Source organism: Somniosus microcephalus, chromosome 26 (genome assembly GCF_052327205.1).
Source record: "Somniosus microcephalus isolate GS21.2 chromosome 26, FLI_Smic_1.0, whole genome shotgun sequence".
Classification (NCBI taxonomy): Eukaryota; Metazoa; Chordata; class Chondrichthyes; order Squaliformes; family Somniosidae; genus Somniosus; species Somniosus microcephalus.
Window position 1 is genome coordinate 9,051,983 of NC_141012.1, and position 25,981 is coordinate 9,077,963.

At 47.3% G+C, this 25,981-nt stretch overlaps 1 protein-coding gene across 4 annotated transcripts in view; it reads left to right on the forward strand.

The window, feature by feature from the left end:
- usp28 (ubiquitin specific peptidase 28) overlaps nt 1-25,981 on the forward strand; it is an 87,900-nt gene that overhangs the window by 42,429 nt on the left and 19,490 nt on the right. For all 4 annotated transcript variants that reach the window (XM_085967787.1, XM_085967788.1, XM_085967789.1 and 1 more), the window contains exons 6-18: nt 3,332-3,418; nt 5,829-5,966; nt 7,998-8,068; nt 8,947-9,023; nt 10,966-11,114; nt 12,239-12,366; nt 13,769-13,864; nt 15,853-16,041; nt 16,834-17,051; nt 17,224-17,294; nt 18,040-18,268; nt 19,874-20,074; nt 24,097-24,236. In XM_085967787.1, the coding sequence (XP_085823913.1) occupies nt 3,332-3,418; nt 5,829-5,966; nt 7,998-8,068; nt 8,947-9,023; nt 10,966-11,114; nt 12,239-12,366; nt 13,769-13,864; nt 15,853-16,041; nt 16,834-17,051; nt 17,224-17,294; nt 18,040-18,268; nt 19,874-20,074; nt 24,097-24,236 (1,794 nt within the window). The remainder of the gene's footprint in view (nt 1-3,331; nt 3,419-5,828; nt 5,967-7,997; nt 8,069-8,946; nt 9,024-10,965; nt 11,115-12,238; nt 12,367-13,768; nt 13,865-15,852; nt 16,042-16,833; nt 17,052-17,223; nt 17,295-18,039; nt 18,269-19,873; nt 20,075-24,096; nt 24,237-25,981) is intronic.

The window sequence follows — 25,981 nt, forward strand, 5'->3', positions numbered from 1 at the left end:
AGGGGGGCACTGGATAGCAGTCAGGAACAGGAGCCCTGGTTAATTACAGCACATACCTCAACAACAACAATAACATTAATTATATGGCGCTTTTAACATAGTAAAACTTCCCATGGCCTTTTACAGGAGCGATGATCAGACAAAATTTTATATCGAGCCACATGAGATTTTAGGGCAAAAGCTTGGTTAATGAGGTAGGTTTTGATGTGCTATCAATTCCTCATAAAAGACAGAGAGTAATTAATAGGCTTTTATTAGCAAAGAACAGAGCATGCCTCTCGTGGTTGCCTGGTATCCAAAAGGGCAGGGGGCTGCAGAGCAGTCACCTTTATACCCGGGCATGTGGGTGGAGCCAGGGGCGGAGTCAGCTGAGGCATGCATAGGCACAACAGTGTACAACAACAATAACAAACAGTGGTTTACCACAGGTTTTAAGGAGCCTCTTAAAGGAGGAGAGAGAGGTAGAGAGACAGAGAGGATTAGGGAGGAAATTCCAGAGATTAGGGCCTAGGCAGCTGAATTACGGGCGCCAATGGTAGTGCGATGGAAATCAGGGATGCGCAAGAGGCCAGAATTGGAAGAATGCAGAGGGTTGTAGGGTTGAAGAGAGCTACAGATATAGGGAGGGGCAAGGCCATGGAGAGATTTGAGTACAAGGATAAGAATTTTAATTTTGAGGTGTTGCTCAACTGGGAGCCAAACTAGGTCAGCAAGCACAGGGCCTCGCATCCGAGGGGTGCTGAGGTCAGTTGTAGCAGAGTGGACTAGAGATTGAAGCTGGGACTTCTGGTCTGCGTGACTTAGTGCCACAGTGTGCTCTGCATTTACCTGCTCAACCACCGGTTATAAACTCAACTCAGTGAAGTGACATGATCAGGGATGGTGAGCAATGAGTTCTCATTGATGACATTTAGATGTTACAGCAGGAGCAATGGTACATAAAATGTTTGTTTCCCCAAAGCTAAAACTGTTCAAGCAATTACTTTTGAGTTTGCCGATACCTCCATTTGTTGACAATTCAGCGATGGTACATATTTACTGCTGCGTGAATCACTGCTGAGAATGGCGTAACTCTCCCCAGGGCTGTGGTAGTGTCAGGGTCTTGCGTTTGCCAGCATCTTTCCTCCTCTAGCCAGCAGTGCCTGGATGGCTTGTGTCGGCTGTGGCACAGTTGAATGCACCATCGCTGGAGTCAGAAGGTTGTGGGTTCAGAGTCCCCACCCCAGAGACTTGAGCACAAAAATCTAGGCTGACACTCCCGGTGCAGTGCCGGGGGGAGTGCTGCACTGTCGGAGGTGCTGTCTTTCAGATGAGACGTTAAACCGAGGCCCTGTCTGCCTCCATCGGGTAGATGTAAAAGATCCCATGGCACTATTTCAAAGAAGAGATAGGGAGTTCTTCTGGCTAATAGTTGTGCTGTGATTAGTCAACAACTCCATTATCGTTGAATCATGCGACTCCCAGGATGGTAGAAGGCGAAGTAGATAGACCCTTTCATCTGGCAATCCCTATGTTAGTACAGGTGTACTTTTACAAAAATGAGCTCTACTCGGTATATTAATGAGGCTGACAACAGCAGGCAGTGAGATTAAGGTATTACTTTATATCCTGAGTTCTGTGCAGCAAGATTTATTAAGTCAGCAGATTTTGATCGAAGTACTGCCAAGTGCCGGTGATCCTATATTTATTCTGTGGGAACTGCTGAAATTTTGAGCCGTGTAGGTCTCATGGGGATTATTACAGCCCCAGTGGCCTAATGGATAAGGCACTGGTTTCCGGAGCCAGGGATTGTGGGTTCAAGTCCTATCTGGGGTGAAGCAAATTTTCGCAGCGAGTGATGATGACCTGGAAATTCGCTGCCGATGGAAGTGGTGGAAGCAGAGAGACACAATGTTTTCAAGGGGAGACTGGATAGGCACTTGAGGGAAATAAACTTGCAGGGCTACGGGGATAGAGCAGGCAGAATGGGACTGACTGGATTGCTCTACAGAGAGCCGGCACAGACTCGATGGGCCGAACATAACATAAGAAATCAGAGTAGGAATAGGCCACTCGGCCCCTCGAGCCTGCTCCACCATTCAATAAGATCATGGCTGATCTTGGGCTCAAAGCCACTTCCCTGCCCGCTCCCCATAACCCTTCACTCCCTTATCCTGCAAAAATCTGTCTATTTCCACCTTAAATGTATTTAATGACCCAGCCTCCACGGCTCTCTGGGGCAGAGAATTCCACAGATTTATGACCCTCAGAGAAGAAATTCCTCCTCTTCTCAGTTCTAAAAAGGCGACCCTTTATTCTGAAACTATGGGCAGGATTTTCATTGGGCCGTGGAGGCGGGATTGGAGGCGTGTGGGGGGTTAAAATCCCAAAATCTGGGGGCACGAACCCAACCCGCCTCCATGCCAGTTTCAAAGGAGGCAGGTACCCGACCCGCACTGGGACCCGCCTCCCCGAGGTGGGAAGGGGATTAGTGCCAGCCTAATCCCTATTTTCATTAGTGAAATGTGAGATTCCCGATGGCTCCAAACCACGCCAAGTTAGCGAGGCGGGCCGTCGGGATGAAGGGCTTGGCGGGGTCGAGATGTCCGGTGTTCAGGTGAGTGATGGGAGCATGAGTGCAGAGGTAAGTGTGTTTGGTGTGTGTAAAGTGTTTAAAGTAGTTTTACTTACATGTACTTAACTTTACAGCCCTCCTTCCTTCAGGTCTCGGGAGTCCTTCATCTCACTGGCACAGAAAGCAGAATGGCTGCGATCTGTCAAAAGTTCCAGCATGCAGCTTTCTGTTCTGGGGAGATCTCTAAATCATCCTGAGAGGAAGGAATTAACCTGGAGTGCAGATTGTCAGTGTTTGACAGCTTCAAAGAGCTGTCAAACGCTGATATTTTATCTGTCAAAAGGTCTTGACAGATGAAATGTCTGTCTGTGACGTCACCTGTTGCCGGGTGGCCCTTAATTGGCCTGCTGAGCCCGCTGGGCGGACTCAACAAGGTCAATCAAGCCAAAATCGCGTGGGTTGGCTAGAACTCGATGGAGGCGGGACTACAACCCCAAAAGTTGTAGTCCCGCCTCCTACCCGCCACCTCAATGAAAATCCAGCCCTATGCCTCCGAACAGCCTCCTTCTGTGCCTTTGTGACTCTACGATAAGCTGAACGGATAATGATATGCCGATAATCTTTGGAACAAGTCCAGTTGGATTCTGTGAGACAGATTTTCATTTCTGTTCTGTACCTTTTGGGTAGAGGCTGTTTGGAATCTGCAGAGAACAGTTTTAGGTTCAGTCGAGTTCGTCGTCTGTTTAACTTCTGCTTTTGTATATATATTTTTCTCAGTCCCTCTTCCAACTGCCTGAGTTTCGACGGCTAGTGCTGAACTACATGGTGCCAGAAAACCCACACGAAAACTGCAGAAGCCACACCGTAAGTTCATCCATGAAATGGTCCAAAGCCGCAAAAACAAAAAAGATTTACAAGGTCGATACCAGAACTGAGAAAGATAGCTAAACAGGATTGGGGCTCTTTTCTCTCGGAGACGGCTGAGGGGCGACCTAATAGAGGTCTTTCAGATTATGAAGAGGTTCGGTAGGGTAGACTTGGAGACGATGGGGTCGATTTTCCTGGAGCCGTCAGGCGTGTGGGGGGGGGGAAATCCCGAATTCGGGGGTCCCGACACCATCCCGCCCAAAACCCGCCTCCACGTAAGTTTCACAGGAGGTGGGTACCCGCCCTGCACTGGGACCCGCCGACCTGAGGCGGGAAGGGATTAGTGCCAATTAACTGCCTGTTAACAGGTAGTTAACAGGCAGTTTTTAGCCTAATCCCTATTTTGAGGGGTGTCGTGTGGGATTCCCGACGGCTTCAAACCACGCCAGGTTAGAGCAGGCGGGCCGTCGGGTTGAAGGACTTGGGGGGTCGCGATGTCGGTGTTCAGGTGAGTGATGGGTGCATGAGTGCAAAGGTAAGTGTGTTTGGTGTGTCTAAAGTGTGTAAAGAAGTTTAAATTACCTGTACTTATCTTTACAGCCTTTCTTCCTCTAGGTTTCGGGAGTCCATCACTCAGCTGGCACTGAAAGCAAAATGGCTGCGAGCTGTCAAAAGTTACAGCCTGCAGCTTTCATTGCCGGTGAGAGTTCCAACTGAGTCTGTGCAGAAGGACTCGGGTTAGAACTCAGACTGTCAGTGTTTGACAGCTTCAAACAGCTGTGAAATGCTGATATTTCATCTGTCAAAACCTCTTGACAGATGAAATTTCAGTCTGTGACGTCACCTGTTGCCGGGTGGCCCTTAATTGGCCTGCTGAGCCCGCTGAGCGGGCTCAACAAGGTCAATCAAGGGAAAATCGCGTGGATTGGCCGGACGTCGATGTAGGTGGGACTAAAACCCGAAAGTTGTAGTCCCACCTCCTTCCCGACAGCTTAATGAAAATCGACCCCGATGTTTCCACTTGTGGGGGAGACCAATTTTAGGGGTCATAAATGTAAGACGGTCACTAATTAATAAATCCAATCGGGATTTCAGGAGAAACTTCTTTAGTCAGAGACTGAGTAGAATGTGGAACTCGCTACCACAGGGTGTGGTTGAGGCGGATAGCACAGATGCATTTAAGGGGAAGCTAGATAAACACACAAGGGAGAAAGGAATAGAAGGATGTGTTGATAGGGTGAGATGAAGTAGGGTGGGAGAAGGCTCGCGTGGAGCATAAACACCGACACGGACCTGTTGGGCCGAATGGCCTGTTACTGTGCTGTACATTCTATGTAATTTATGTAAAAAGAAAAGCATTGCAGAGTCAAAATTAGAAATTTCTGTTGTCGGATGGAGCAGTGCCCTTATTTAGCACCGAGAGGGAGGACAGGAGCTGAGTGGAGCGTTTTGCATATCGTGTAGCCATTGGCAACCCACAAACCTGTGATAATGAAAGTGTAACATTGGGTAACGGTGAATAAAGAGAGAGGTTGGAGATTGGTTGTGGGAAATGGGATAGGGGCTTCTCATCCCAATGAGGGAACATACAAATTAGGAGCAGGAGTAGGCTGTACGGCCCCGTGAGCCTGCTCCGCCATTCAGTAAGATCATGGCTGATCTTCGACCTCAACTCCACTTTCCCGCCCAATCCCCATATCCCTTGATTCCCCTAGAGTCCAAAAATCTATCGATCTCAGCCTTGAATATACTCAACGACTCAGCATCCACAGCCCCCTGGGGTAGAGAATTCTAAAGGTTCACAACCTCTGAGTGAAGAAATTCCTTCTCATCTCAGTCTTAAATGGCCGACCCCTTAACAGGATCGTTATCAGACAACATTTGACACCGAGCCACATGAGATATTAGGACAGGTGAGCAAAAGCTTGGTCAAAGAGGTAGGTTTTAAGGAGGAAAGTGAGGTAGAGAGGGAATTACAGAGCTTAGGACCTAGGCAGCTGAAGGCACGGCCACCAATGGTGGAGCAAAGGATATGAGGGATGTGTAAGCGGCCGGAATTGGAGGAGCGCAGAGATCTTGGAGGGTTGTAGGGCTGGATGAGTTTACAGAGTTAGGGAGGGGCGAGGCCATGGAGGGATTTGAAAACACGATTGATCATTTTTAAATTGAGGTGTTGCTGGATTGGGAGCTAATGTAGGCCAGCGAGCACAGGGGTGATGGGTGAACGGTCTTGGTGCGAGTTAGGACACGGGCAGCAGAGTTTTGGATAAGCTCAGTTTTATGGAGGGCGGAAGGTGTGTGAAGCATTGTTGAACAATTACTTTAACCCAGCCAATACACATGGGTTCACGCTGGGGTGTATATTAATAGTTATTTGTAACTTCTAAGTGTGTTATTTATTGAACAGGAGCAGCGAAACTTGGCATTTATGCAGGAACTTCGGTGCCTATTTGCCTTGATGGTTGCCTCCAAGCGGAAGTATGTTGATCCATCGAGTGCAGTAGAACTCCTTAAGGATGCATTTAGGTCAAGCGAGGCACAGCAGGTGGGTCAAAGAATCACTCATTACACACATGATAATATAGAAATTATATAATGAGAAATTTAAACATAAGCCTTAAATGCTGATAAAAATGGAAAATTATAGAATGACCTTGTAGGTTGTTCAACACGTGGAAGAGAACGATAGGTTAACATTTCAGTTGGGAACTTGCAAGAATTTCTGATGAGCATTAACTCCTCTTTCTGTTTCAGATGCTGACCTACCTGTTGTTGTATAGACATTATTGTATAATCTTTAACACTTTAACAGACGTCACATAGAATGGTGAATGACTAGCTCACTCAATTGGTGTAAATATACTTAATGTTTCATAAATTGCCATACGGTTTGTTCCATTTATTACGTATTATTAATTCCTTTGCATTTCAAATGTATTAAGTAACTTCCCCTCTTCATCCATTTCCAGTTATGATGTAGGCATCACAGTAATTACACTGATAGGTAGTGACGTAAGAAAACCACTAGGTACTTGGTCTAAGTATTAAACAAGGCTTTAATCAACAGTTTTTCAACATGGCGATCTAGTTGTGTCCTTCACTAGTTCCTGTTAAAGAATGTCCTGAGCAAGCTGGGCCCATGCCCGAGTATTTATACTCTCCCCGGACAGCGCCACCAGCAGGCCGCCCAGTATTATTACATAAGTCATTTTCACATGAATGACAAGATTCATGTCAGGTACGTCATAACTGGAAATATGGGAAATGATTTCACATAAAGACTTTGGGGGGGGGGGTGGAAATTGGGACACTAACTTCGCCAGGGTGCTACTTTTATTGCAGTCATCGCCGGAGGTGCAGCACCATGGGGCGCTACCACTGCCGCTAACCTCCTGCTGAATTTCACAGGAGGCGTTAGCAGCGCCGCGCACAGGCGCTATATGCTTTGTGCCCCATTAGCGCTAACTGGAGGCGCAAAGCAGCCCAATTTTTCCCTCACTTTGAAAGATCCTTGTATTGGCTTGGCTAGTTTGGTATCACTCGGATCTCTGAAACAATACTAGGAGTTTGACCACATAATGTAGACAGATACACCACTGCAGTACTGAAGAAGTGCTGGATTGTCAGTGATGGTGTCCCTTTGGTTGAGACATTAAGCCAAGGTCCTATCCATTTCTTAAGCTGATTCAGTTGGTTGTTAAGAACCAGTGTTAACTTTTCCACCATGAGCCTAATACTGGACATTGGGAAGTTGGTACTGGGCGTGTACGTGGACTCCTAGATCTTGACGCTTGACTAAGTTGACATTACTTTCTTCTCTGGGTCAGAAAGTTACGAGTTTGAGCCCCATGCTAGGGTAATGAGCACATAACCTAGGCCAACATTCCATGCACTACTGAGGGAGTGCTGCATTGTCAGAGGTGCCATCCTTCATATGAGACATTAACCCAAGGTCCTACCTTAGATCGATGTTAAAGGTGAAAGCAGTAGGGTTGGTGTTCTGGAATTGGGAGTGAGGAGATCAAATTAAGAGCCTTGTTTACCTGAACCAACCTCATAATGCTCCCTGCATTATTTTCTGCCTTTGCTTTTAACCAGGCGGGTCAGCTGTGGCTCAGTGGGTAGCACCCTCGTCTGTTGAGTCAGAAGGTTGTGGGTTCAAGTCCCACTCCAAAGACTTGAGCACAAAATTCTAGGCCGACACTCCAGTGCAGTACTGAGGGAGTGCTGCCCTGTCGGAGGTGCGTCTTTCGGATGAGACGTTAAACCGAGGCTCCGTCTGCTCTCTCAGATGGACGTAAAAGATCCCATGACGCTATTTTGAAGAAGAACAGGGGAGTTATCCCTGGTGTCCTGGCCAATATTTATCCCTCAATCAACGCCACTGAAGAACAGATGATCTGGTCATTATCACAGTGCTGTTTGTGGGAGCTTGCTGTGTGAAAATTGGCTGCTGCGTTTCCTATATTACAACAGTGACTACACTTCCAAAAAGTACTTCATTGGTGGTAAAGTGCTTTGGGACGTCTGGTGGTCGTGAAAGATGTTATATAAAAGCAAGTCTTTTTTCTTTCAGGATGTGAGTGAGTTTACACACAAACTCCTGGACTGGTTGGAGGATGCGTTCCAGATGGCAGCCAATATAAAGTAAGTTCAGCTCACTGCACTCGAAGGACGACTCCATGGGAAGGGACTCCATAGGGTGCTTGAGGATCATTGTTTCCCAATGGTAGACATCAGGTTATGCTTCAATCATACTTGATATTTTTTAAATGGGGAAGATCATATTCATGCAAAAGCAAAATACTGCGGGTGCTGGAAATCTGAAATAAAAACAGAAAGTGCTGGAAACACTCAGCAGGTCAGGCAGCATCTGTGGAGAGAGAAACAGAGTTAACGTTTCAGGTCGATCACCCTTCGTCAGAACTGGAAAAAGTTAGAGATGTAACAGATTTGTAACATGGTCATATTCGTGCTCTTGTTTGTAATAATTTCCTCCAAGTTATTGAAAAAGTTGGTGCAAGTTTCTTCTGGGTGAAGGATCGTATCTCCGTTCAGCTCCTCCACACTGTTGGGCAGTAATTCCTTTAATACAAAAAGAAAATACTGCAGATGCTGGAAATCTGAAATAAAAACAGAAAATGCTGGAGATACTCAGCAGGTCAGGCAGCATCTGTGAAGAGAGAAACAGAGTTAACGTTTCAGGTCGATGACCTTTCGTTTTTATTTAGTAATTTATTTAAGCCAGTTTCCCCAATTATGTCACCAACACTGTCCTGGGAGACACCACTGTATACTTCCCCCCAGTCTGAAAAACATCCGTTCACCGCTACCCTCTGCTGTCTGTCTCTTAGCCGATTTTGTATCCACGCTGCCACTGCCCCTTTAATCCCATGGGCTTCAATTTTGCTTTCAAGTCTATTATGTGGCACTTCATCATTTATGCTGTACTTTATCTCAGTTAACTATTAAAAGGAGGCTGATGGATGTAATTAAATTTTTTTATCATCTTTTGTATGCTACAGGAAATCACACAAGAAGTCTCAGAACCCAATGGTGGAACTCTTCTATGGAACGTTCTTGGCCGAAGGCATTCACAACGGTACTACATTCATGCTGTGACTTGTCATTACTGCTTCATTAACTCTTTTCTGAAATTACTTTTACTTATTATTTCTGTCAAAGCTTTATGAATTGCATGTAATTAGGGGGCTGGGTTGGTACCTTGATCTTTGATTGTTGGGAGGCTGAGAATCAATCCATCCCCGATGGGCTGATGTGTTACAAGTTCCTCTCTCCCTCTCTCTTGGTTGCAACCATCTTAATGGATGAGCTCGACTCGGCTCTGAGAGGTCTGTTTGTTTACTGTTTGCAGAATAAATAGGTTTTGTTTGCTGTAAAATCGACTGCTGTACGTCCCGCCTCGCCCCGCCTCCAACTCATTGGCTGAAACAGTGGTGTCGATAGACACTCGGTCCTTTTACACCAACAATGCAGTAATGTGCCACGCCAGGAAATGTGGGACTTTGCCCATGGTGTCTGGAGAAGTTTGATAAAATATCTGAGGGGCGGCGTCAGTCATACTGTAGCCCTCGTGCTCTCTTTTTAGGTTCGCTGAAATTTGGTGTATACAGGGTTTGGCAATGGGTTGCCTACCTGCCAAAAGAAAAGATTGGAAATATGTATATAATGTCTGTCAGCATTTGAAAGTAGATAAGACAGGTCAACATTTCGGGTAGAAACCCTTCGCCAGATTTGTTGCCCTATTTTTCAGACAATGACACATGGTGCTGGGTGCCTAAAGGGTCTAGAGAGCAAGATGGGGCCAAAGGACTAAGATGAGGGAGTTCTTTTTTATCTCTACAAGAAGAGCATGAGATTATCTAGGATCTAAATCCTTCAGATGATGACGACAACTTGTATTTATATAGCGCCTTTAACGTAGTAAAATGTCCCAAGGCGCTGCACCGGAGTATTTTAAGACAAAAAATATGACACCGATCCACATGAGGATAAATTAGGGCAGGTGACCAGAAGATTGGTCAAAGAGGTAGGTTTTAAGGAGCGTCTTAAAGGAGGAAAGCGAGGTAGCGAGGCGGAGAGGTTTAGGCAGGGAATTCCAGAGCTTCGGGCCTAGGCAACAGAAGGCACGGCCTCCAGAGGTTGAGCGATTATAATCAGGGATGCTCAAGAGACAAGAATTAGAGGAGCACAGATAACTCGGGGGGGGGGGGGGGGGGGGGTGCTGAAGGAGATTAGAGAGATAGGGAGGGGCGAGGGTCATGGAGGGATTTGAAATCAAGGATGAGAAATTTGAAATCGAGGTGCTTAACCGGGAGCCAATGTAGGTCAGCGAGCGCAGGGGTGATGGGTGAACGGGACTTGGTGCGAGTTAGGACACAGGCAGCCGAGTTTTGGATGACCTCAAGTTTATGTAGGGTGGAATGTGGGAGGCCAGCCAGGAGTGTGTTGGAATAGTCAAGTCTAGAGGTAACTTAGGTATGGATGAGGGTTTCAGCAGCGGATGAGCTGAGGCAAGGGCAGAGACGGGCGATGTTACAGAGGTGGAAATAGGCGGTCTTTGTTATGCTGCCGATATATGGTCGGGAGCTCATTTCAGGGTCAAATATGACACCAAGGTTGCGAACAGTGTGCTTCAGCCTCAGACAGATGTTAGGGAGAGGGATGGAGTCAGTGGCTAGGGGACGGAGTTTGTGGTGGGGACTGAAAACAATGGCTTCGGCCTTCCCAATATTTAATTGGAGAAAACAGAATGAGGATGCCCTTGCGACTGGAAGCTGACTGATCATGTTTCCAACAAGCACTCCTTTATATGCAGATTTTTCACTGAGTTCTTTGCACTAGTTATATCTAATGTGAATGCACTAGTTATATCTAATGTGAATGAAAGCACCCACTGTATTCCTGACAGAACCTGAACTGATTTATTCTGAATGATGGGTTGTGTCATCCTGCTGTAAACGGATGTACCCCGGGAAGCAAGCTGAGAATCTTGGTTTTTTATTCCTCTGTCGCTTTTACAGGCAAAATGTTCTCCAACATTGAAACCTTCGGACAGTACCCTCTGCAGGTTAATGGTTTCAACGATCTCCACGAGTGTCTGGAAGGAGCCATGGTGGTTGGGGAGATAGAGACGCTCCATTCCGATCAGTCGGTCAGATCTGGCCAAGAGGTGAGTTGGCTTCTGTGTGTTTACCAGAATGATACCCAGACTTCAAGGGTTAAGTTACGAGGAGAGATTACACAAATTAGGGTTGTATCCCCTGGAACTTAGAAGGTTAAGGGGGTGGTCTGATGGAAGTTTTCAGGATGTTAAGGGGAACAGATAGGGTAGAGAGAGAGAAACTGTTTCTGCTGGTTGGAGATTCTAGGACGAGGAGGGCATAGTCTAAAAATTAGAGCCAGATCTTTCAGGAGTGAAATTAGGAAACACTTCTACACAAAAAGGGTGGTAGAAGTTTGGAATTCTCTTCTGCAAACAGCAATTGATGCTAGATCAATTGTTAATTTTAAACCTGAGATTGATAGCTTTCTGTTAACCAAAGGTATTAAGGGATATGGGGCAAAGGCGGGTATATGGAGTTAGGTCGCAGATCAACCCTGATCTCATTGAATGGCGGAACAGGCTCGAGGGGCTGAATGGCCTCCTCCTGTTCCTATGTTCCGATGTGTTGTGTTGCCGAGGATGAGGAAAGGCCAGCAGGCCCCATACATGTCCGTCCCAATTTTAACTAGACTTGTCCCTGTATCTCCACCCACCTCCAAGGGAGAAAGAAAGAAGACCCCATGCCAATTCAGGAAGCCTCGGTCAAAGATTCCTCTCTAGCCCCTCAAAGGCAAGTCTCAGAATACACCAACGCTTCAGTTAGTATTCCAAAATCTTATCTTCATGGAAATGAGGCTTGAGGCCCAATATCAGGGCCCCTCGGGCCTCGCCTTTCAAGCGCAGGAATTGTGCCCTGCCCCCGCTTTCCCCCCACCTCATCCCTTCCAATGCACCCACAAATGAGCACGCCCGAATTTCTAGGCCAACAACTGATCATTCATCTCATTGCGGTTTGTGGGATCTTGCTGTGTACAAAATGGCTGCCAGATGTGCCTACATTACAGCAACCGCAGCGTATAAGAGCTGTGATGGAAAACAATATCAATGCGCAAGTTCTTTTCTTCCTTAACCTTCCAGATTAATCTGTGAATGAATAAGTACTCCCACTGCCTCAGGGTGTGTGTAGCAGCATTAAGTGATGAACTTGAAACTCTCTCGTGTATTTAGTGTTCTGCCCATTTCTTTTCCAGAACTGGTTTACAAAACTACCTCCCGTGCTGACTTTTGAACTCTCTAGATTTGAGTTTAATCAGTCTTTGGGTAGACCAGAAAAAATTCACAAGAAACTGGAATTTCCTCACGTCATTTACATGGACAGGTGAGTGGAGTTGGTGGTCAATGGAAAATAAGTACTTTATGGAGCATGAATGAACTTTTGAACATAGTTTGCATACCTTGCAAATCTCTCAAGAGGATCTCCTGATGTTGTAGGTAGATTTACCAGAATGGTTCTGGGGATGGGGGATCTTAGCTACAAGGACAGGTTGGAGAAGCTGGATTTGTTTTCATTAGAGCAAAGGAGGTTACGGGGTGATTTGACAGAGGTGTACAAGATTATGACGGGTTTGGATAGGCTAGACGGGGAAAGGCTGTTACCACTAGTTGATGATACAAGGACTAGGGGACACAGATTTAAGGTTTTGGGCAAGAGATACAGGGTGGATGTGAGGAAAAACTTTTTTACGCAGCGCGTGGTGAGGACTTGGAACTCGCTGCCGACTGAAGCAGTGGAAGCGGAGACACTCAATGTTTTCAAGGGGAGACTGGATAGGCACCTGAGGGAAATAAACTTGCAGGGCTGCGGGGATAGAGTGGGGGAATGGGACTGACTGGATTGCATTACAGAGAGCTGGCGCGGACTCGATGGGCCGAATGGCCTCCTTCTGTGCCATTATGAGTCTGACTTACAACTGCAGATATAAAGAAAGACAGACTTGCATTTCTATAGCCTCTTTCACGACTTCAGGATGTCCCAAAGCGCTTCATAGCCAATTAAGTACTTTTGAAGTGTGGTTACTGCTGTAATGTAGGGAATACGTAGTGGGGCACGGACTTGCAGTTCAGCATGTTAATGATTTCCTAACGTTAGCTGCGATATTGCACTAAGTGGAGGCAGGAGAAAACAGAAGAAAAACTGGGCAGCCAGTCAACCCGCGATGTCCTTAAACTCCTATGGAGCTCAATTGACAGAGGCATCCAGTATGTTGCCAAATGCATGACCAGTGGAGACAACAGGATTCAGAGGAGCTTAAGTTGCATACCGACATTGACTGTCTTGTGCCTTGTGAACAGGGTACGGTAGCATAGTGGTTATGTTACTGGACTAGTAATCCAGAGGCCCGGACTAATAATCCAGAGACGTGAGTTCAGTATCAGTAATGATGAACCATGAAACTACCGGATTGTCGTACCAACCCATCTGGTTCACTAATGTCCTTTTTAGGGAAGGAAATCTGCTGCCGTTACCCGGTCTGGCCTATATGTGACTTCAGACCCATAGTAATGCCCTCAGAAATGGCCTAGCAAGCCACTTAGTTGTATTCAAGAAGGCGGCTCACCACCACCTTCTCGAGGGCAATCGGGGATGGGCACTGAATGCTGGCATTGCCGGCGACGCCCACATCCCGTGAATGAATTAAAAAAAAAAAAGTGTGAGCTATTTGACACTGAAAATCTTGTCGTATCCACACAGTGAGAACCTCTTGCTTATGTTTGCGCAGATATCTACACAAGAACAAGGAGCTTACCCGCAGCAGGAGGGAAGAGGTGAAGAGGCTGAAGGAACAATCAACTGTCCTGCAGCAGCGACTGGAGAGGTACTGCCTTCTGTTTACCAGTCAGTCCGGCAGAGAGTGACGCAGTTGCTTTTACCACTTGGACCCGAGTTTGAATCAGTTCGGACCAACGGGATGAGAAAGTTCTCTGACTTTCACAGCAGTAACGGTGCGAAGTGAGATGAATTCGAATCATCATAGAATGATGCAGCACAGAAGGAGGCCGTTCGGCCCATCGTGCCTGTGCCGGCTCTCTGGTAGAGCTCTCCAATTAATCCCCTTCCCTTGCTCTTTTGTAATTTTTTTCTCCAAGTATTTATCCAATTCTCTTTTTGAATGCTGCTATTGAATCTGCTTCCACCGCCCTTTCAGGCAGCGCGTTCCAGATCACAACAACTTGCTGTGTAAAAGAAAAGTTTCCTCATGTCGCCTCTGGTTCGTTTGTCAATGACTTTAAATATGTCTCGGCTGTTACCGACCTTTCTACCACCGGAAACGGTTTCTCTCGATCTACTCTATCTAAACCTTTCATGATTTTGAACACCTCTATCAAATCTCCTCTTAACCTACTCTGCTCAAAGAAGATCAACCCCAGCTCCTCCAGTCTCTCCAATTAGCTGAAGTTCCTCATCCCTGGAACCATTCTGGTAAATCTCTTCTGCACCCTCTCCAAGACCTTGACATCCTTCCTAACCTAATCCAACATCCACTGGGTATGAGGCATCATTTGGCACAAATAGGTTTAATTACCTCTGCTGACCAGTTAACCCATTTGCAGTAAATTCCTGCCGGCCGTTCCTTTCACTCAGTTGTTAGGCAGGCAACTGTCCTGCAATAGCATGAGCAGCAATTCGATGGGAACGTGTTAACCAGCGTGCTAAAATTAGCTTTGCAGAGTAAATATAGGGACAGGAGTAGGCCACTCAGCCCCTCGAGTCTGCTCCACCATTCAGTTAGACCATTGGAAGATCTGCACTTCAACTCCATCTACCCGCCTTAGCTCCATACCCAACAAAAATCTATTGATCTCGGTATTGAAGGCTCCAGTTGTCCCCCAGCAAATTAACTCTCTTCCCCCAAGTTGGCAACTTGACTCGGAGTCTGGAATAATCAGAAAACGTTGAAAATTCTCAACCAGCCCATCGACATCTGAAAGGAGAAAAGGCAGGCTCGTGCTTAGGGCAGGGACACTTGATCGTATGAGGAGAGATTGGGTCGATTGGGCTTATACTCGCTGGAGTTTAGAAGAATGAGAGGGGATCTCATTGAAACTTATAATAAGGAGTTGAGGTGAATAGTATAGATAAGGGGAAGCTAAAAACAAGTGCATGAGGGACTGTGTACAATTTTGGTCTCCTTACCTAAGGAAGGATATACTTGCCATTAGAGGGAGTGCATTAGATTGATTCCTGGGATGGCGGGACTGTCGTATGAGAAGAGACTGAGTAAACTAGGCCTGTATTCTCTGGAATTCAGAAGAATGAGAGGGGATCTCATTGAAGCATACAAAATTATTACAGGGCTTGATAGGGTGGATGCTGGGAGAATGTTGCCACCTGGCTGGGGAGTCTAGAACCAGGGGCCACAGCCTCAGGATAAAGGGTCGGCCATTCAGGACTGAGATGAGAAGAAATTTCTTCACACAGAGGGTGGTGCATCTTTGGAATTCTCTACCCCAGAGGGCTGTGGAGGCTCAGTCATTGGGTATATTCAAAACAGAAGTCGATGGATTTCTGACTAGTAAGGGCATCAAGGGATATGGCGATAGGGCCGGTGAATGGAGTTGAGGCAGAAGATCAGCCATGATCTCATTGAATGGCGGAGCAGGGCCGAATGGCCGACTCCTGCTCCTATTTCTTATGTTCTTATGAATAGAAGGATGTGCTGATCAGGGTAGATGAAGTAAGTTGTGGAGCATAACCACCGGCACGGACCAGTTGGGCCGAATGGCCTGTTTCTGTGCTGTAAATTCTACGTAAAGCCGTTCCTATTTTTCCAGTTTCTTTTTTCTTTCACCTTGTGGTTTTTAGGTATATGAATTATGGGTCTGGTCCCGATCGTTTCCCCCTGGCAGACATGCTGCAGTACGTCTGGGAGTTTGCCAGCACCAAACCATCGTGCGTGCCCCCTACTCTGGACGTTGTGGTCACACCATCACCACCACCACCGGTGACGAGGCCTCAGCCTAACGTTAACGTGGCATCGCCGATGCAAACCAGGTAATCCAGTTGGGACGAGGGCAGCAACTTGTGTCCACACAGCGCCTTTAACATAAAGAAACGCCCCTGGGTGCTTCACAAATAAGGAAGACTGAGCGACCAGAGTGAGATTCAATGTGCCAACGCTATGATCTTGAAGCTTGAGTTTGCCATGTACATTTAACAGGGATATAAGTGTACAGGACATAGACAGGGAGAAAAAAAATATTTGGATAGAGACTGAAATTTGACTTTTTAAAATTAATTCTCGGGTTGCGCGCGTCGCTGGCAAGGCCGGCATTTGTTGTCCATCCACAGTTACTATTGAGAAGTTACCATTGAGATGGTGGTGGTGGTGAGCCGTCTTCATGAACTGCTGCAGTCCGTGTGGTGAAGGTGCTCCCACATTGTTGTTAAGGTAGAAACATGATCCAGCGACGATGAAGGAACAGCCGATATACTTCTAAGTCAGGATGGTGTGTGACTTGGAGAGGAACTTGGAGGTGGTGGTGTTCCCATGCACCTGCTGCCCTTGTCCTTCTAGCTGGTGGAGCACAGGTTTGCGAGGTGCTGCCGAAAAAACCTTGGCGAGTTGCTGCAGTGCATCCTATAGATGGTACTGCAGCCACGGTGGAGGGAGTGAATGTTCAAGGTGGTGGATGGGCTGCCGATCAAGCGAGCTACATTATCCTGGATGGCGTCGAGCTTCTTGAGTGTTGTTGCAGCAGTGCCCATCCAGGACTGGATTAAGTAGCGTCGGGCCTGTTACAAGTTCATGCTCATCAATAACTCTAGCTTATTTTCACTCTTAAGTCCTTCAGAATCGACTACCGCCGAGCCCCCTGAAACTGCAAGCGCCCCGAGCACACCCCAACTGCAGCGTGCAACTGTGCACAAGCCTTTCACCCAGACCAGGCCTCCCATGGAGATGCCGGCTCACCCAGCACCCCGACACATCACAGCAGAAGAACTCGGCTTCCTCGAGAGCTGCCTTCAGCGTTGGAGGGTAGAGGTTGAACTTGATATCGCAGGTAAGAGAACCAAAAGGTGAACCAATGAGACAGAAATCTCTGTGTGACTGCGCCTGGAAGGAATAGTGAGTTAGATGCCACGGCAAAGGATATCTAAGGTTGAGTTTAAGGGCTGCATCTCTACCTCGCCTATCCAACCTCTTAATTTGTTTGTACTTTTTTTAAATTTAAGATCTAAAGGACAACATCACACAGATCACACAGTCAATTGAACAGATGTACATGGACAGCTTAATGTGTCAGGTAATGACCAATGTCACTATTTGCTTCTGAGGAATATGTAGCAATCAGAATCTCGGGTGAAAACATTGAGCGTAGACAAAAATCTGGGTTGAGCTCCTCTTTTGGCTCAGTGCATATAGCAACTATGTGATGTGATATTGACCCATCCAGGCTCGGGAGGTCCTAGATTCAAATCCCTTAACCCTCGCTGAGTTAACTAGTCTCGGCTGGAGCTGTGACAGCTCTGCCGCCCTGTCCCGTCCAGTTGCAAAGGGTAGTGGCGGACAAGTAAGCAACCAATGGGAGAAGGAGGCTCCAGGAACAACCCCCACCCTCAAAAATGGTAGAACCCGGCCCACGAGGGCCAGAGACCAGGCTGAAGCGTTCGCAACCATCTTCAGCCAGAAGTGCCGATGTGCATGATGCTCCTTGGCCTCCTCCTGAGGTCCCCACCATCAGAGATGCCAGTTCTCATCCAATTTGATTCTCTCCATGCGATATCAAGAAACGGCTGAGGACACGGCAAAGGCTGTGAATCCCGACTGTAGCACTGAAGACCTGTGCTCCAGAGCTAGCCGCACCTCTAGGTTAGGAAAAGGTTTTGGGGGGGGGGGGGGGTGTGTCAGCTGTAATGCCCCGTTGGTAACTGTGGAGCTGGTTGAGCGGGCACTGTGCTTCGGGGTCTGTTGTCTGCGGTGTTAATTGTTTCTCTGCAGCAGGGCTTTTTGCTTTGGAATGAAGTGACGGATCCTTGTCTGTCAACTAGGTTCCTTATCGACTTCACGCAGTTCTTGTGCACGAAGGTCAGGCTTCAGCTGGCCACTATTGGGCCTACATCTATGACCACAGCCAGAACATCTGGCTCAAGTACAACGATGTCGCTGTAGCAGAGTCGTCGTGGGAAGAGTTGCAGCGAGATTCATACGGAGGGTCGCGGAATGCCAGCGCATATTGCCTGATGTACATCAATGATAATTTACCACAACTCATTGCAGGTAGAAGATGAGCCTTTCCATCATCCTATGTTACTGACATTTGCTAATGATGCAATTGCTTTTCCAGATGTACAGTCATTGCCACTGTGGTTGTAGCTAGCTGATCTAAGACCCTAAGACCGCCTATTTCCACTTCTGTAACATCGAACAACTCCGCTCTGCCTTAGCTCATCATCTGCTGAAACCCTCGTCCATGCCTTTGTTATGTCTAGACTTGACTATTCCAATGCACTCCTGGGGCCTCCCATGTTCTACCCTAAGTAAACTTGAGGTCATCCAAAACTCTGCTGCCCGTGTCCTAACTCGTCAAGTCCCATTCACCCATCACCCACTGTGCTCGCTGACCTACACCGGTCCAGCAACACCTCAATTTTAAAATTCTCATCCTTGTTTTCAAATCTCTCCCATGGCCTCACCTCTCTCAATCTCTGTGACCTCCTCCAGCTCTACCGCACTCCGAGATGTCTGTGCTCCTCCAATTGTGGCCTCATTCAACCGTTGGCGGCCGTGCCTTCAGCTGCCGAGGCCCTAAGCTCTGGAATGCACTCCCTAATCCTCTCCACCTCTCTTCTTTTGATGCTCCTTAAAACCTACCTCTTTGAACGAGCTTTTGGCCATCTGCCCTAATATCTCCTCATGTGGCTCAGTGCTAAATGTTGGCTCATGTGAAGTACCTTGAGATGTTTTACCATGTTAGAGGCGCTGTATAAATGCAAGTTGTTGTGGTAGGAGTTTGTCATTAGCGGACGGTGCCTTTGGACCAATTCCAACTGAAGGCCTTAAGCACCTGGGTTGACATTTCAATGCAGTGCTGCATTGTCCGAGATACTGTCGTTAAGATTTTAGACCCCCGTGTGCTTGGTGAGTTAAAGATCCGTTGCACTAGTCGAAGAAGAGCAGGACGTTTTTCCGGTCTCCTGTGAACGTTGCGCCCTCGGCCAAGACCAACAGAACAAAGCCACATTGACTTAGAAACATGATGCCACTTCGGCCGTTTGTCAGGTGCAAAATGGGAGCCTAAGCATCCAATATGGCGGGCAGGGTGCGTGCGCTCGCTATGCGCCGGAGGTGTGCCACCCGCCATATTGTGGCTTGATAGTTGAATTTGCTTTAAAATTGGCAAAGTAGCTGCAGAAACTACCGTCCTATGGCAGAGCGTTCTTGTATAGGGTATTCTTCAGGGTGCGCATTCATCAGGATTTCCTGTTTAAGAACATAAGAATTAGGAGCAGGAGCCGGCCATACGGCCCCTCGAGCCTGCTCTGCAATACGGCCCCTCGAGCCTGCTCCACCATTCAATAAGATCATGGCTGATCATCGACCTCAACTCCACTTTCCTGCCCTATCCCCATATCCCTTGATTCCCTTAGTGCCCAAGAATCTAGCGATCTTTGTCTTGAATATACTCAACGACTGAGCCTCCACAGCCCTCTGGGGTAGAGAATTCCAAAGATTCACCACCCTCTGAGTGAAGAAATTTCTCCTCATCTCAGTCCTAAATGGCAGAGCCCTGGTTTGACCAAGAACGCAATCTTGTTGAAATGTTCTTTCCCCATTCTCTACTGCGGCTTACTGAAAAAATGAATTGTTTTACCCAAACTACAGAGGACATGGACGTCGAAACTGGACAGATTTTGAAAGCCATCCAGACCCTGCCTTCTGAACTCCGGCAGTATGTTCGTGAAGACAACCAGCATTTTATGCAGGAGCTAGAAGAGTGGAACGAGGAGCAGGTCCGAAAGATCCCACAGAAGGAACTTGTCCCCACGGCAGAGGTTCAGGAGCCCACGGTCACTCTTACAGAAGGTATTTGTTTTTTTTATTGGGAAGCCAAAATGAAAAGCTGCGGCCCACAATGCAGGACATGATCAATGTCCAATTCTGGCCACCACCACCACACTTTAGGAAGGATGGCGAGGCCCTGAAGAGGGTGCAGAGGTGATTTACTAGAATGGTACCAGGGAATGATTGACTTCCGTTATATGCAGTGACGAGAGAAGCTGGGGTTGTTCTCCTTCGAGCAGAGATGGTTAAGGGGAGATTTAATAGACGTGCTCTAAATTATGAGGGGTTTTGATAAAGAGTAAATCGGGAGAAACTGATTCCATTGGCAGGAGGGTCGGAAACCTGAGGACACCGATTTAAGGTAATTGGTAAAAGAACCAGAGGGGGGGGGAAAAGGACAATTTTTTTTATGCAGCAAGTTGTTTTGATCTGGAATGCGCTGCCTGAAAGGGGGGTGGAAGCAGACTCAATAGTAACTTTCAAAAGGGAATTGGATAAATACTTGAAGCAGAGAAAATGTGCAGGGCTCTGGGGAAAGAGCAGGGGGGAGTGGGACTAATTGGATAGAATCCTTCAAAGAGCCGGCACAGGCACGATGGGCCAAATGGCGGCCTCCTGCGCTGTATCATTCTATAACCAAGGTTGAAAAGAGTAGGAGAGAAGATGAGATAAAGGACTGACGATTAGGTATGGCCAAACTTTAAAAGCTAACAGGAGGCTGGGAAGACTGAAGGAGGCAAGGAGCTCCAGTTTTGAGGTACGGGGAGAGGAGTCGTCGGAGGCTCCAATGTGCCTTCATTCAGGAAGTACATGTGCAATGTCTTATTGGAGCTTACAACAGTAACTTGCATTTAGATAGCGCTCCTCACACGCAGGAAGATGCCTGAGCAATTCACAATGAGGGAGAGAAGGATAGGGTGGATCCCAATCGTGCGGGAAATAGAGAGGAGAATGAAGAGGAGAGTTTTGAAAGCAGGGAGGAACGTGGCAAGGCAGGGGGAGCTGGGAAGAGAATTCCAGAAGAAGGGATGCAGTGGTTGAATGATCGCTGATGGAGGGGCGAGGAATTGTCCAGCTTTGGAGGAGCAGAGAGGGCATCAGGGACTTAAGGCAGGAGGAGATCACTAAGGTGGGGAGGGCAAGGTCATGAAGGGATTTCGAGAACCAGGACAAGAATTTTGGAATGGGCTTGAAGATCCAGGGAAGGTTGGAGAGGATTGGAGGGGGCGTGGGACTTAGTGTTGGTGAAAATGCAGGGTGTTGCGTTTTGGGTTGAATTCAAACTTGTGGAGGTTGAGGCAGACAGGCCAGCTATAGGGGCACTGGGGAAGTTAAACCTTGAGGGGATGAAAGACTGGACTAGGGTTTCAGCGGCAGGAGGGCGACGTTGCAGAGGTGGAAGCGACGGAGAGGACGCTGCGGAGGAACCTGAGCTCGAGCGTGAGCAGGATGCCGAGGTTATGCACTTCCTGGCTCGGCTTGAGATGGCAGCCAGGGTGGTTGGTGGACTTAAGGCCGGAGGTGCTGACCTGAAATGAAGAGAATGGCCTGGAGAAGAAGAGTAATGACCATAGAATAGAATGACACAGCACAGGAGGAGGCCATTCAGCCCATCGTGCCTGTGCCAGCTCTTTGAAAGAGCTCTCCAATTAGTCCCACTCCCCCCTGCCCTTTCCCCATAGCCCTGTAAAATATTTCCCCTTCAAGTATTTATCCAATTCCTTTTTGAAAGTTACTATTGAATCTGCTCCACCACCTTTTCAGGCAGTGGATTCCAAATCCTAACAATTTGCTGTGTAAAAACAATTCTCCTCATCTCCCCCTTAAATCTGTGTCCCCTGGTCACTGACCCATCTGCCACTGGAAGACCATAAAGTCGGAGGTACAAGGGAAAGGTTGCAATAGCGAGAGCGAGGTTGGAGACTGGGGGGACGGATCGTTCAACAGACTACAAGCTTTTCCTTGCATCCTGCTCAGGCATTATAGGTGTTACAGGCCTCCCCCAAGGCTTCTTCGGCAGCACCTCCCAAACCCGCGACCTCTTCCACCTAGAAGGACAAGGACAGCAGGTGCATGGGAACACCACCACCTCCTCCAAGTTCCCCTCCAAGTCACACATCATCCTTACTTGGAAATATATCGTCCGTTCCTTCACCATCACTGGGTCAAAATCCTGGAACTCCCTCCCTAACAGCACTCTGGGAGCACCTTCACCACACGGACTGAAGCGGTTCAAGAAGGCGGCTCACCACCACCTTCTGAAGGTCAATTAGGGATGGGCAATAAATGCTGGCCTTGCCAGCGATGCCTGCAGTCCATAAACGAATATAAAAAAATAAAAAAAAGATATGGCTGCATATAGTGGCACCACTATTCCCGGCCAGAATGGAGATGATTGGGTAATTCCCCTGGAGACCACACTGCTGTAAGTGACTGCGATTGATTTGACATTTTGCTGGAGAAATCAACGTGCTTTTACCAGGAGTAGTTGCTGCAGTTACGGTCATGAGTTCTGTTTGCTATAGACTCTTTTGAAATAGACCCTGTAAATAGACTGTGGTTGGTGTAAAGTACATTGCTGTAAGTCCCGCCCTGCCTACAATTCATTGGCTGACATGGTGGTGTCAACAGACCAAGCGCTCTACTCGGAGCTCCGACACGGCAAGAGAGCCCCAGGTGGGCAGAAGAAACGCTTCAAGGACACCCTCAAAGCCTCCTTGAAAAAATGCAACATCCCCACCGACACCTGGGAATCCCTGGCTCAAGACCGCACAAAGTGGAGGAGAAGCATCTGGGAAGGCGCCGAACACCTCGAGTCTCTTCGCCGGGAGCAAGCGGAAGCCAAGCACAAGGAGTCAACCCAAGCACCCCACCCACCCACCGTCTGCCCCACCTGTGACAGAGACTGTAGGTCCCGCATTGGACTCCTCAGTCACCTGAGAACCCATTTTTAATGTGGAAGCGAGTCATCCTCGGCTCCGAGGGACTGCTAAGAAGAAGAGTCAACAGACGCTTTGCCCAGATGTGGGAGCTGTATTCGGACGCTACAGATTATATTAAAAATTACCGTGCTTGGAGACCATAGTGCTAGTGAAGTGTTTCCTGTAAATTATCTGTGGTTTGCTCATAGTATTATCCTTATCTTGCAGAGGGTTGTTGAGGTTTATTATTATGAGGTACATTGAGCAAGAATAAAAAGGTCTTTTTTCGTTTAACAAACAGAAAAGTTTTTTGGTAGCGTATGACTTTTCAAACTTAAAGTAATAAAAGGAAAACTTTGAAAATCTGAAATACAAACAGAAAAAGCTGGAAATACACAGCCGGTTAGTCAGCATCCGAGGGAGAAACAGCAACAACTTGTATTTTATACAGCGCCTTTAACGTGGTAAATCGGCCCAAGGCGCTTCACAGGAGGGATTATCGGGACAACATTTCGACACCGAGCCACATAGGGAGATATTCGGATAGATGACCAAAAGCTTGGTCAAAGAGATAGGTTTTAAGGAGCGTCTTAATGGAGGAGAGAGAGGCGGAGTGGTTTAGGGAGGGAATTCCAGAGCTTTGGGCCTCGGCAGCTGAAGGCACAGCCACCAATGGTGGAGCACTGAAAATTGGGGGATGCGCAAGAGGCCAGAATTGGCGGAGCGCAGAGATCTCGGAGGGTTGTAGGGCTGGAGTAGTGTAGAACTATTTTTCTTTGAAATGCAAAATGCCGAGCTTCTCTGCGAATCTTACAACTTTTCAATAAAGTTAACCTTAGAAAGAATGTCGAGGCTTTTGGGGAGGAAGAACAGGTTAGTACTTTGTGTAAGTACTAAAGCCCCTCGTCAGATTCTTTCCCTTTCAGATGTTGATTAACTTGCTGCACAATTCCAATACATCCTGTTTTTTATATCTGTAATATAAAGACTGAATTAAAAGTTTCAATCAGAGTGACTAAAATTCCTTCGGTTCGCTTCCATCAGATCAGGTATCGCGTGTTGCTGTGTGTGAAGTCCGGTGATTCTCTCAACTTTTTTTCCCCCCTGTCCTGTGCCTTACAGAACAGACTGTGGCCAGCCAGCAGAGTACGTGCTTCGCTTCTGCCAAGCACGCGGTCATGGTGAAGGAGCAGACCGCCCAGGCTATTGAGAAAGCTGCAACGTCCTACGAGAATGTCGGTGCTGAGGCTGCTCTGAAGGAGGTGAGCCTGAGCTGTATGCTACCGTTTCCTTGACAACCCCCCCTCCCTCTGTAGAAGTTCTAATGCAAGGAAAATTACAAGCGCAATTTTAAGCAGATTAGGCGTGTGATAAATAATTTGAAATTAAATTCTGGATTCGGAATCACTCTTTCAAATTTCAATAGTACTTGATTTTTTCCAATCTCTAGTAGTCACGGAACTATTAAATAGTATTCCAAGATTTTTATTATCGATTGTTTTAGGGATTGTGTTCCTTGTTTGTCCATTTTTCTGTGAAAAGCACATATCTGATCTTGATAATTGAGACTCTCAAATAGAAAGGGTATCATTTTTCCCCTCCAATTTTCCCACACGAAAGTCACATCTATTGCTCGGGTTCGGGTTCCACCTAATTGGTGGGTGCCTCAACCATGTGACCGTTCCTCGTGTGCCCCTCTAGATCGTGCTATAGGAACAGGAGGAGTCCATTCAGCCCCTCGAGCCTGCTCCGCCATTCAGTTAGATCATGGCTAATCTGTACCTCCACTCCATTTATCTGCCGCCGTTCTATATGCCGTGATAGCCATTGCCCAACAAAAATCTATTTCAGTCTTGGAAAGCTTCAGTTGACCCCCAGCAGCCACAGCCTTTTGGGGGAAGGGAGTTCCAGAATTCCACTACCCTTCGTGTGGGGGAAAAAAAAAAAAAAAAATGCTTCCCTATTTCCCTCCTAAATGGCCGAGCTCTAATTTTAAGCTCATGTCCAATGCTTCCTTTAAGCTGCGCGGCCGCGCAGTGCGCTGGAGGTCCCGCGCTGCCGGCTTACCGGCTTTTAAATGGAAAAACCGCGCATGCGCAGAATTTTGAATGGGTCACACAGCCAGTTAAAGGGGCCGCGCAGCCCAACAAAAAAAATTCGAGGGGCACATTGCTTATGTTCCCCTCATCCTTGACTCACAGCGCCAGGGACCCGGGTTCGAATCCGGCCTCGGGCGACTGTCTGTGTGGAGTTTGCACATTCTCCCCGTGTTTGCGTGGGTTTCCTCCGGGTGCTCCGGTTTCCTCCCACAGTCCAAAGATGTGCAAGTTAGGTTGATTGGCTATGATAAATTGACCCTTAGTGTTAGGGGGATTAAATACGTGGGGTTACGGGGATCGGGTGGGATATGTGTTGGTGTAGGGGGTTACGGGGATCGGGTGGGATATGTGTCGGTGCAGGCTCGATGGGCCGAAATGGCCTCTATCTGCACTGTGGGGTTTCTGTGATTCTGTGATCAGAGGAAATAGTTTCTCTTCATCTACCCTATTGAATCATTTTAACATTTTAAACACCTCAATCAGATCACTCCTTAATCTTCTATACTCAAGGGAATACAAGCCAATTTTATGCAACCTGTCCTCATAAATTAACTCTCTAAGCCCCGGTATCATTCTGGTGAATCTGTGCTGCACCCACTCCAAGGACAATATATCTTTCCTGAGGTGCGGGTCCCAGAACTGAACGCAGCGCTCGAGATGGGGTTTGACCAAGGCTCTGTACAACTGAAGCATCACTTCCGCCCCTTTGTATTCTAACCACCTTGAGATAAAGGAAAACATCTCATTAGCCTTTTTGATTGCTTCTTGTACCTGCCTATTGGCTTTTAGTGATGTGTGTACCTGGACTCCTATATCTCTTTATTAAGGTTTTTAAGGTTTTTTTTTAGGGAGACACCGTCACATTTTGGGATTAAGGTGATTTGTCCTTTTAAACCAAATTATTTTGT